At 41.3% G+C, this 12,407-nt stretch overlaps 1 protein-coding gene across 1 annotated transcript in view; it reads left to right on the top strand.

Annotated features, from left to right (window-relative positions):
• Positions 1–1,701: 1,701 nt before the first annotated feature.
• Positions 1,702–12,407, top strand: part of LOC106896094 (muskelin) — a 34,370-nt gene continuing 23,664 nt past the window's right edge. The window contains exons 1-3 of the mRNA XM_014955822.1: positions 1,702–1,910; positions 3,659–3,880; positions 6,139–6,268. Coding sequence (XP_014811308.1) covers positions 1,728–1,910; positions 3,659–3,880; positions 6,139–6,268 — 535 coding nt within the window. The 5' untranslated portion in view covers positions 1,702–1,727. The remainder of the gene's footprint in view (positions 1,911–3,658; positions 3,881–6,138; positions 6,269–12,407) is intronic.

Below are 12,407 nucleotides of genomic sequence, written 5' to 3'. Positions count from 1 at the left end.
GAATGTTTCATATTTACAAAATAGGAACAATTCACTTCACCTCTTCAGATTGCCATTTGAGTTACTGTAAACAGTTTCCCCTAACTGTTGTTTAAACAAGAAATTGAGTTCTGTAGCATGAGTAGTAAAGTCTTTTGACTACAAAGATGTAACGCTTCCTTTCATGTTTTTTCCAAATCCATGAAGTGTACTCCATCAGCGTATTTTAAATTTCAGCAATGATTTCAGTATAAATTTTTACATGAAATGGTCTAGTTAGGAAGATTATTTTTTTCCAGAAGGCAGTATTAGGTAGCACATGGAGTAAATATGCTGCTGATTACTTGGTGTGACGTGACTACTTTTCTTTAGTTGTAATTCTTCAAAAAATGGTGTTTTGCTACATCCTTTGCCTTCTTGATAATCTTTATTTTTCAATAGATTTTTTTTTTCTCTCTTTCATACTTCAGTCTTCTGTACCTCTTACCGTTCTTCGGCACTTGAAATCTTAATCAGTTCTCATGTTGGTTTCCAGACTCTCCAGCTTTGTTCTGGCATACTCATTTATAAAGTACCCAAATTATACAAAATAAGGCCAAATAAAATGTAGAATAAACTGTAGAATAAACTGTAGCATGATGCCAGTTTTTTCTTTTTTCTGACGTTTTGCAAACAGGACTTTGGGCATCCTGATTTCTAGTGTTTTGGATATGGGAATATCTCTCATGCTTCAAGAAGAGCGTTATGAAGGCTCTCAAAATTAGATTTGGGAAGCAGAAAGGATGCTGCCCAGTTCTGCGTAGCATCCTCATAATGTCAGGGAATAAATTACTCTATGATTTAACTCCTAGATGGACAAGCACATCATAATTTGACGGGGACCCTCTGTATTTCTCTCGAAGATCATAACTCACTGCAGAGTTGCTCACTGTGGGAAACCTTCCCATAGTTAGAGGCTGGAAGGGCCCCGTATCTATTTGTGAAGGACAGGGAGTGTTTTTGTTACCTTCAAAGCCCCATTATGGGCTGTGATTGCTTGTGGGAGCGTCTGGTTATGATCTGTTGGAAAACAGCCTATTAATAAAACAGAGGCTCTTGTAATAGAGCACTTCTTAATCTTCTTCCTATGTAGTTATTTATAGGCTGTGACATCTTAATTTGCCTCTCATCTGCATCGACTTCTGTTATTTTAAAAGATCAAGTAGCTTTCACACGCCGCTGAGAATCACTTCTGGAGGAAACAGTCTGTTTTCTAAGGAATCCTACAAAAAAGCTTCAAGTCATAAGTTTGCGAAAAATGGGTTAAGGTTTTTGCTGGTGCCTTTCTAAAGGACGAAGAAGTTACGGGATGTCATGTTATATAGATACTTGTGTATTAATCCTGTATTTGCCTGATTACAAGCAGATTTTCTTGAATTCTCAAATGATTTCCAGTTGCTGGTAGTACTTCTTTGCCCTTAGTTGAGTGTGCGGTGACCTACCAACCACTGGAACAGGTTGCCCAGGGAGGTGGTTGAGGCCCCATCCCTGGAGATATTCAAGATGAAGCTCGATGAGGCCCTGGGCAACCTGGTCTAGTTGGGGGTGTCCCTGCTGACTGCTGACCTTTGGAGGTCCCTTCCGGCCTGGGCGACTCTATGACTCTATGACTATGACTCTACCCGGAGCAATATTAGATATTTTATTCTCTTTATTTTTGTGGTTGTTTTCTTTATTAGAGTGGTCCTAGCGCCAGATCTTGTCACAAGATGTGCATTGACATCCAACGAAGGCAGATCTACACGCTGGGGCGCTATCTGGATTCCTCCGTGAGGAACAGCAAATCCCTGAAAAGTGACTTCTACCGCTACGACATCGACACAAACACCTGGATGTTACTGAGTGAGGACACTGCGGCGGATGGAGGTCCAAAGCTGGTGTTTGATCATCAGGTCAGCTAAAGATCTCAATGTTTGCTCACCAATTTTTTGATTGTAGCCTCCTGTGATTTAGAAGTTCTCTACCAGGTAACAGAGCAGCGATGAGGCTGTGATCTGCACTCAATTAAATTCCAATAACAGCGTTGTCTAAAGGCACTGAATACTGCTATCAAACGAGTCAGAAGAATCGTAAAAACACCTTTGCAAACCAATTCATTTGATTAAGACACATTTTGTTGAAGCTCAAAGCACAGTTCATCTGGTTTTAATCGGTCTCGTTTGAGCTAGGTTTGCAGATCTCAGAGGGCATTTGGGCAACAACTTGCAAAGCTGTGTCTTGTACCTGCAGAAGTAAAGTATACTCAAGCTGCTGAAATGAGGCCAAGAGGATCAGGATTCTTTCAAAACTTGGTTATCTCTTAAAATTTGTAGCATGTGCTTGCTTGGTAGATATTGAAACACCTGAAAGGAGTGGCTACTGATTTTTTAAAAAGCCACACCTGTCCATGTGTTCAACCTGAATATTTTTTTAATTGTGTTTGATGGCTTTTGTGTACTTGAAAAAAGGGTATTTTGTTCTTAATTGATTTTCACAAAGCATGACCAAGCAGCAGCACATCAGTACTCATTTTTAAAGCAGCCCAAGAACTGATTTTATTGGTACTAGCTGTTTTGTAACCAAAGCTGCTGTTTGCCAGCACAATATGCGTTTCTGCTGACACTGAAAATTTAAGATACATGTTTTCTGCAGAACAAAAGCCAATCAGTCTTTCTGTTCTATTAATAACGAATACCAGGCTCCCAGGTGTTGGGGAAAAGGCAGAAGTAAATAGTCAGCTGGCAAGGCTACTCCAGGTACCTTGCTTGCCTACTTCTGAAATATTGTTTCTTTTTCCCCCTGCTGTCTCTTAGGAAAGAATGTCCTCCCTGAATTCTTTATCAATCTGCAGCTCTTCCTCTTCTCTCCTTCAGCACCTACAGCGATAGCTCTTTTTGTTTAACCTTCACAAAAATGTGCTGCACTAGAAGTGTTTGGTGTAGACTTTGCTGAGTAGCATCTCTATCTCACTGTTTTTTTTCTCCCCCCGGTGTTTTGCAACGCTCTGCGTTGCACTGAGTCTGGAAATATCACCTGGAGCCAGGGAGGTTTGTTTGATTTGTTCCGTGGTGCATCTCTTGTGTGCCATAACAGGCATTCAGGCTTCAGGGATAAATCTATTTCTGCTGCAGTCTCATCAAAAATCCTTGGCCAGGTTATGGCCCTACTTTATGATGAAGTAATAGGAGTAACAATAAATATATGCTTGGGATGGAATCCAAGTAACAAATTGCACAATGCTTTTGGGTTGGTTGAGTGGTAATTTTGAATTTTTCCCCTGTATAGCCATTGTTAGAGGTGATATTCTGTTAACTCGCTGACAGAATTGGCCACGGATCTTGAAAAACTCTGAAATGTTTTCTGCTAAAATCAGCAGCTGGAGGCAGGTTTTTTTACGTGATGAAAGGAGCATGTAGCCTCTTTTTTTTTTTTTCTTTCTTCTTAAATAACCAAGTTAAAATTAGACTCACATTTTAAATAAAGGACCATTTTCTGAGATTAATACCTGTCAACGGTGAAGACACTGATTCTTTTCTGCTCATTAGAGGTTGAGGAGATGTGTCTTACAGGTATCGCTTTGCAGGGGAGGGATGTTTAATCTTAAACCTTAACGTTTTCGAGTCGTCATGTGCTGGCTTCAACCTGCTGCTCTCGTTCTCAGATGTGCATGGATTCTGAAAAACACATGATCTATACCTTTGGAGGCAGAATTCTGACCTGCAATGGGAGTGTTGATGACAGCAGAGCCAGCGAACCCCAGTTCAGTGGATTGTTTGCTTTTGACTGCCAGTGTCAGACGTGGAAACTTTTGAGAGAGGATTCCTGTAATGCTGGCCCCGAGGATATCCAGTCCCGGATAGGACACTGTATGTTGTTCCATTCTGTAAGTATCTGCACCGTGCTGTGATTCACGATGCCTGGCTTTAAAGGAGAACATCTGGTTTTAATTTTTTCTTGCAAGTTTGAAGCTCTTTAATCTCCCAAGTGGTGTGTTGTCTCACTTTATTTTATGGTCGCTGACATTCTCATGCTTCTTTGGTGAGTGCAGGTGGTATTAATTCAAGTCTTGGAGCTTTCATGACATGAACTGAATAAAATTTCAAGTAAAAAACAAGGTGAATTTTCAATAGTTGATTTTCATAGAATCATAGAATGGTTTGGGTTGGAAGGGACCTCAAACATCATCGAGTTCCAACCCCCCTGCCATGGGCAGGGACACCTCCCACTAGACCAGGTTGCTCAAAGCCCCATCCAGTCTGGTCTTGAACACTTCCAGGGATGGGGCAGCCACAGCTTCCCTGGGCAACATCTTCCAGTGTCTCACCACCCTCAGAGTAAAAAATTTCTTCCTGAGATCTACCCTGAATCTTATTTCTTCCAATTTAAAACCGTTTCCCCTTGTCCTATCATTACACCTCGTGGCAAAGAGTCCTTCTCCAGCTCTTCTATAGGCACCCTTCAGGTATTGAAAGGCCGCTATAAGGTATCCCCGGAGCCTTCGCTTCTCCAGGCTGAACAATCCCAGCTCCCTCAGCCTGCTTTTATTTGATTTTAATCAAATAAAGGTAAATAGAGAGGCCCTATTACAATTTGATCTAAAGAGAGGGTTTTTTTAGAATTTGTAGAGCATCTTAGAACCTTCTGGTCTAGTAAATACCCTGTGTGGCTACTGGAATGGTAAACTTGGCTAATGCAGGGGCTTACTGGGTGTGATTTGAGGTGCACAGGCCTCGTATTCCTCCGTGCTGTGCTGCTGCTTGTCTTGAGCAGCTGTTAACAGCTGGGCACAGATGGCATTACGGGCACGTCATCCGGAGACTGATGGAAAGGCAGAGGGATGCAGGGGGAGGGCTGTGTAGCGCTTTATTTAGTATTAACAGAAATAATAAAACTTCCATTGCCTTTCCAGTTGTGCTTCTCAACCACACGTTTGCTTAAGTGCAGAACATGGGAACTGCGGGATGTTTTGCTGACATTAAACTCTGACTTGGGGGTGGGGAGGAAGAGAATTAAAATTAATAAAATTAATATATTAATTCAAGCGTTTACTGATACTCCGAACTGAAAACTGACCAATTTATTGAGTTTGTTTCTCTTTCCGTTCCAAAATTAATAAAATTAATATATTAATTCAAGTGTTTACTGGTAGTCCAAACTAAAACTGACCAATTTATTGAGTTTATTTCTCTTTCTGTTCTGAATGAAAGATCAGGATTTTTATTGTGAATACCGTGCTTTCAGAGCTTTCAATTTCATTTTTGTTTTTTGTGGCTCTCCAAAATCTGGTCGAAAACATATTGCCACACGATATTCTGCAGAGGTACCAAAGGATTTTTCAACGTGTCCGTGGTAAATGTAAGAACACAGGTTTCTGTAAGCACAGGTCGTGGAAGTTTAAGGCCTCTGCTGTTTTCTCAACCATTTGAAAGAAAAATAATCTGCCTCTTACGGACTTTCCACTTGGCAAGCTTGAAAGAAGTAATAAACCTGTTATTTTTGGCTTGCTGCTTGCCTGTTCTGAGTTTAGTAATGTGCTGGTACCTGAATGGTTTCTCTTACAGTCCGCCTTTTGTTCCTGTTTGTTTGTGGCTTTTTTTAACAGCAAAGTTATGATCTAATGAGTTTTAGATGTGGAGACTGTTAATTCTTTAATATTAAACTTGAAAAATGAATTGCTGTTTTAATGTTTAGAAGTTAGAGCTTGATCAGGCAAGGCTACAGTAGTAACTATGTAAAATCTGCCTCGTCACTCTCGAGCTGAAACTCTGTCTTGGATCCAGGTTTGCGGTCTCATGTAAACCATGAAAAAGAAGTCTTTAATTGCATTTGTAAGAGGCTTTTTTGGGGTGGAGGAGCTGTGAGCCCTTAATGGTTTAGCTGTTGAAATGGAGAAATCATGAACTCAAGAATCAAGAAGATCAAGAACCCAGTCAAGACATCTCAAGTTTTTATTGAGTTTGAGAGTAAAAGATATTTACCAAATAAAGATTGGTAGACCTGATGGTAGTTAAGGCATTATTTTAAACTCAGAAGAAACATAGCTATTACTCTTTGAATAATCCGTGGTTTTATTAATGGTCACAGTTGGTCAACATACTTCCCTGAGCTTGGTAAAAATGTACTTGTTTTTTTCCATTCTAGAAAAATCGTTGCTTATATGTATTTGGTGGCCAGAGATCGAAGACATATTTGAATGATTTCTTCAGTTACGACGTAGACAGCGATCACGTGGATATCATATCGGATGGCACTAAGAAAGATTCAGGGATGGGTAAGAGCATAACTATGTATTAATTTCTTCCTGTTGGTACAAGTGAGAAATATATTGTTAAGTAGGTGAAAGGCCAGCTCCAGTCTTCTGTGGTATCAGGTTGGCATCCTTAACTAGCCCTACGTACCCGAGTAAACTCCACAGAATATAGGTTAAATTTATGCCAGCTCTTTTGTCCCTCCTGTCATTTGACACTCACCATCTTCAGCACAATACAAATAATTGATGCATGAAACCACATAGCACCTCAAAAGAAAAAAAAAAAAGCAACAAAATAAGAACTAAAAATGCTCCTTTGAAACTGCTGCAAAGACAGGAAAGAAAAAAAAAAAGACTGAAGAAATTACTTTCTTTAAACCAGCAAAGGAGAAAGCATTTAAGACTGAAGAAATTACTTTCTTTAAACCAGGAAAGGAGAAAGCATTATTATTATTTTTTTTTCTAGTTTTCACCAAGTGAAAGTTGCCATAAAATAGAAATAATCTGCTTGGTTTAAGATGCAGAAAGGCAGGTAGGATGCTCAGAGCCATAGAATTGGAGTAGAAAGGCAGAGGTTATTTGGCCTGGCAGGAGCTGACTAGAAAGATGAGACCTGTTGTCCTGTTCTTGTTGTGCTAAATTATAAGGGAGCAGGAAAAAAAGGCAGGAGGGGGGGGAGCGAGGCTTCAGTCCTGTTTGGTTCATACCGCTGGAGCTGTATACACCAGGCAGAGTTCTGTATACCAGAAACCTTTAAAAACACCCAAAAGGCATTGTAGCACAACCAGAAAGAACTGATTTTATACCTCTTCTCCTCAAATGACATCAAGAATGTTCTTTTTTTTTATCCAAAAAGGATTTCTGCATGTATAAGCACATCGCTTTCCTGTGGTGCAAATATTTGAGCATACAGCTCAGAAGTGGAAACTTGTATTGCGGCGTGTGCTATTGTAGGAGAGAAGTTAGGAAAATTTCTCATATTACACATATTTAGTCCCAATCTTGTTTTCTTTTCTTCGGTTACCAAAATCCCAGGAAGCTGATTTATCTCGAATTTAGGCTGCCCGTCCTTATTTTGATCGGACTTGATTTTTAGCAAGTGATTTTGCTGAACTCTTGAAGTGAATTATTGATGGTTGTGAGTTATTGTTTGCTCATTAATTTAGTTATGGCAGTGAGGGGGAAGAGTACCCAAGCTCTTAATTTTCTGGAGTCCTTTATTTTCTTGAGTTCTTCCAGGAAAGAACTAGCTTGTATTGTTGACAGTCTCCTTTATTAAGGTGCCTGCATGTTGCCTGCTGCTGCTCTACACACACCCACGCACCGTTGTCCTTAGAGCTTTTAAAGAATTGACTTTTTTTTTTTTCCATGAAATTGCTAGCATTCTGTCATTTTACCATTTTTTTTTTTTTTCCATTAAATTGCTAGCATTCTGTCATTTTGCTTTTTTAAAACTGCATTTCTTTATAGCCAGAAGCTTTAAAACATGTGGCTTTAACCTGACACCCGTGGCTACTTCAGATTTAAAGATAACCAAGCCTGTGGCTGGAGAAGACCCCAGACTCTGCTTCTCAACACGTCCATTAATTGCAACGTTCGGTGAAGCAAATGAGACTGTAATATTTAGCCCCCCTCCTCGTTCCTACGGGCCCTGAAGTGGTGAATAGTAGACTTTGTAGGAAAATGACTCATTGGAAATAATTCATGAGTAGATTTTCAGTTTACTGTTCTCCTGTGTGTAGAAAGTAAACAAACAGATTTGAACGTTTCCCTTGCTTTTGAAAGAAAATGCTAGGATTATTTGCATTTTAACAGGAAGGGAACAAAATGCTCGTTACATTCAAACAGCAACTGCTGACAGGACTATTTTCACCCCGAAAAGCAAGTCTTTTATTATGCTCCTGTTGGGTGGTGATATACCATTTTTGATCTGTAGGAACAAAGTGATTCCCTGCCTGGTTGCTGCGAAGCTTTAAGCCGCTCGGTGTGTGATGAGTCAAGTTGAGGATGCCTGACCTAAATGTTCCTATAAAGTCCCATGATTACATTTTGTTCCTGGCTCGCATGTGGCATTCAGTTCTATTCTTAGTCGAGCTATTTTGATTTTTACCCTTTCTAAAAGAACTTAATTGTGCATTTGTTTAAAATTTCCGTTAGACTAGTGGGATTTTAAAAAGAAGTAGTAAAATGGATAGTTAAGGAATATCAGTAATAGGGAGTTGTTGCAATGCTAGAAGATGATGGTAATGATACGTTGCTTTTGCTGTTCTAATCTTCTGGATGAGATATTTATGCTGTTTAGTGTTTCTTTGCTCTTAGTTGTGTGTTTGATGATGATCCTGGAACCAATTCCTTGTACAGGTGACGTGTTTGAGAGAATATTGTGTGATAAGCATCACTTAAAATTTTTAATTGGGAGTAAAGAACAGTAATTTCAGCAAGCTTAGGTGTACTTTTTTCATTTTTCATGCTTCTTTTTAATGAACTTTCAAAAAAGTTCAGAGTGGGGCAAGATATAATTTCTAAAAGATGGGTTTTTACACAGCTTTGCCTACTAGAAATGTCTCCTGACTTGATCTGCTTTGAACATGGGCGAACCTTGTGGCTCTTTGTGTCTGCTGAATGCATTTACCAGTGACCATGGGTTCTTTCTGCAGCTCATTCCATCAAAAAACCTGGTGCTTGCTCTTTGCTGTCAAAGGAGGGCACCACAGTGAGGTTAGGCCAGTAGGAGGTTGTCTTTCTGCTGCATGATAGCTGCTACAAGCAAGAAATTAGTTAATTCAGCTAGAAAATAGACAAAATGGGATTGAGGAAAAGAGATATCAACTGTGATAATGAGTTGGATTCAAAGAAAGACAGTAGTGGTAGAAATAGGAAGAAGTGTAGTACAGCTGAAGAACATGTGGTTGGAGGAGAGGGAGAAATATGTATGTTGATGGACAAGCCCTTTAAGCAGTTGTATACTTTTAATTACTTTAAAAAAAAAAAACAACAAACAACAAAAAAATCCCAAGCAAACCCAACATGTGTATGACAGAGTGTATCTCTGAAGCATACAAGTGCTCTAGGGATGCCACCAGTGTCAGATGTCTTCAAAAGGCTGTCCTGACACCTTGCCCATCTTCCTTAGTGCACAATCCATGACTAATCACGGGCAGTCGTTTAGGGCCTAAGGGACCTAGGGAACGCTGGTGGTCAAGGTTCCTGGGATAATCTTGACACACCCTGGCTCAGGTGGTGTGTCAGAGCTGTTGGTCAGAGGGAGAATTTCCTTCTGCAAGAGGATCAAGATGATAGAAGTGTAGTACAGCTGAAGAACATGTGGTTGGAGGAGAGGGAGAAATATGTATGTTGATGGACAAGACCTTTAAGCAGTTGTATACTTTTAATTACTTTAAAAAAAAACAACAAACAACAAAAAAATCCCAAGCAAACCCAACATGCGTATGACAGAGTGTATCTCTGAAGCATACAAGTGCTCTAGGGATGCCACCAGTGTCAGATGTCTTCAAAAGGCTGTCCTGACACCTTGCCTGTCTTAGTGCACAATCCATGGCTAATCACGGGCAGTCGTTTAGGGCCTAAGGGACCTAGGGAGCTCTGGTGGTCAAGGTTCCTGGGATAATCTTGACACACCCTGGCTCAGGTGGTGTGTCAGAGCTGTTGGTCAGAGGGAGAATTTCCTTCTGCAAGAGGGTCAAGATGATAACATCGTAGAATGGTTCAGGTTGGAAGGGACCTTAAAGATCATCTGGTTCCAACCCCCCTGCCATGGGCAGGGACACCTCCCACAAGGCTAGGTTGCTCCAAGCCCCATCCAGCCTTGAACACCTCCAGGGGTGGGGCAGCCACAGATTCTCTGGGCTACGGGTTCCAGTGTCTCACCACCCTCACAGTAAAGAATTTCTTCCTAATATCTAATCTAAATCTCCCCTCTTTCACTTTAAAACCATTCACCCTAATATCTAATCTAAATCTCCCTCTTTCACTTTAAAACCATTCCCACTATCGCTCCACTCCCTTGTCAAGAGTCCCTCCCCAGCTTTCTTGTATCCTCTTTAGGGACTGGAAGGGGCTCTAAGGTCTCCCTGGAGCCTTCTTTTCTCCCATACTCTTCTCCAGGCTGAACAATCCCAGCTCTCTCAGCTTGTCCTCATAGTGGAGGCGCTCCATTGAACAACCCCAGCTCTCTAAGCCTGTCCTCGTAGTTGAGGCGCTCCAGCCCTCGGATCATCTTAGACCATTCCAACAGGTCCGTGTCCTTCCTGTGCTTATATGCCTTGGCATCCAGTAAATTCCAAAGTAAATGAGAACAACCCCTGGACAGTCTTGTGGCCCCCTTTTAAGGGTGAGGTAGTTCTTATGGGCAAACTGTGACTATTTTTTTTATCTACCAGTGAGGTTTCCCAGGCCCCTTGCTGGGATGGGTGCTCGTTCCAGAAGTGCTGGGAGATGGGAGGTTTCCTGGGTAAGGACCACGGACAGAGGCGACACGGCCCAGGCTGGGAAATCCTGGTTTGAAACACGATGGTGTCAGAAAACCAGTAATCAAATTAAAACACTAAAGCCAGCCCAACATGGCCAGTAGCCAACTCAGACAAGCCATCTGAATGTCCCACGTTGGTTGTCTTCTTCACATGTTTCGCCCTTGTTCAGTTCAAGGTCTTCCTTGCCAGTCAGCGTGTCGCTTCCCATGGAAGCGCTTTGGTTTGTGAGGGACCTTGTGTGCTCTTCATCTTGGGAGGTGCTTCTCTGAACCTGTCTCAAAATACTTCCCTCCTGCTGTGAAGATGAGGAGGAGAGCAGGTAGTCACAAAATCCTAAGGATGCTTTGCAGAGATGGCATAGAAGCAGAATTCCATTCACATTTACTAACCGACCTGTTCTTTTCCCCAAAATCGCGCGTTGCTTGGGAGAGAACTGAGTGTTGGACCTCGGGTTGTTGCTTTTTTTTCAGCGTGACAACCAAACTGTCCAAATGGTCTCCTCAGCTGCTCCTTGGCTGGCTGCCAAGCGCGGTCTCATCATGAAAAATCCAAGAGGATAATCATTATCTTGCTGCGTCAACAGCTGGCTTGCGTGCTATCTCCGTCGCTCACCGAGGTTTTTGCTCCAGTAAAGTTCAGGGGAGGTGCTGCTTCAGTTTTATAGGGATTTACAAGAAAGGGGGGATGGAGTTACTTGCTGACCTACCGCTTTTTTAAAAATTAATCCATCAGGGAGGTGCCAGATTCTGGTGAACAGCGAAATCCATGTGATGTAGTTTTCTGCTATTTTTTTTTTCTTTTTAATCACGAGGCGTCACAAGGAAGGAGGATACTTGGGAGTCACTTGCAGTGGGATTAGCAGTAACGTGTTCTGAGGGTTTCGTAACTTGGTGGCACTAAAAGGCTGTCGATGAACTCGCTCCCCTTAATTATCCTTCACGAATCCTTCAGAAATGGTCTGTAGACTGCAAGTTTTATAGTGTCGTTTTGCCAATGCCGTGTTTGAAAACATGTTTAAAAACATGCCGTGGTATCCCCCCGAATGAGAGAGATGAGATTTTCTTTCCCAGCTTCTGTCTAGTACTATGAGAACAGCATCTCTGTGAACTCCAATTTACTGCTGTGCAAACTCTGTGTTGTAAAAGCTCTTGTTTTCTCGCTTGGAGACTGGCAGCAGCCAACGTTGCTCTTGAAACAACTGTAGCTGTTTGCACATACAAGCCAAAAAACATTCAGCTTGCTGAAATGATGGCTGTGATCAAATAAATGGCTGGAAGCAGGGACCACGGCAGTGGGAACATACCTATTCCATGATTAAGCATCACATTTGTAGAAAAGCTTTTCCCATGTGTTATATTTAAATGGAAATTACATTGTACACGGTTACGTGGCATCTTATCGAAGCTTTCTCAGGAATTACTACTTGTTTATGTAACTGGCTGCAAACTCAAGGCCTGTGCTGCTGAATATTGTTTTCAAATATTGAAGCTGTGAGCTTTTCATTTTTGCTATATAAAAATAAATGCAAATGTTAAGTTCTGGAGAGAGGATTCAGATTGCTTATTTTCAGTTACTGCCCTCCTACCCTGGCTACCCTGGACTGGTTAATGAGATTATGGGGGGGGGGGGAAAAAATAAAGCAGGGGCACAAAAAAAAAATTCACTATCTA

Source organism: Calidris pugnax, unplaced genomic scaffold (assembly GCF_001431845.1).
Source record: "Calidris pugnax isolate Ruff unplaced genomic scaffold, ASM143184v1 scaffold258, whole genome shotgun sequence".
NCBI lineage: Eukaryota > Metazoa > Chordata > Aves > Charadriiformes > Scolopacidae > Calidris > Calidris pugnax.
The sequence above is the reverse complement of the archived record's forward strand: the minus strand, read 5'-3'. Positions and strand labels throughout refer to the sequence as shown.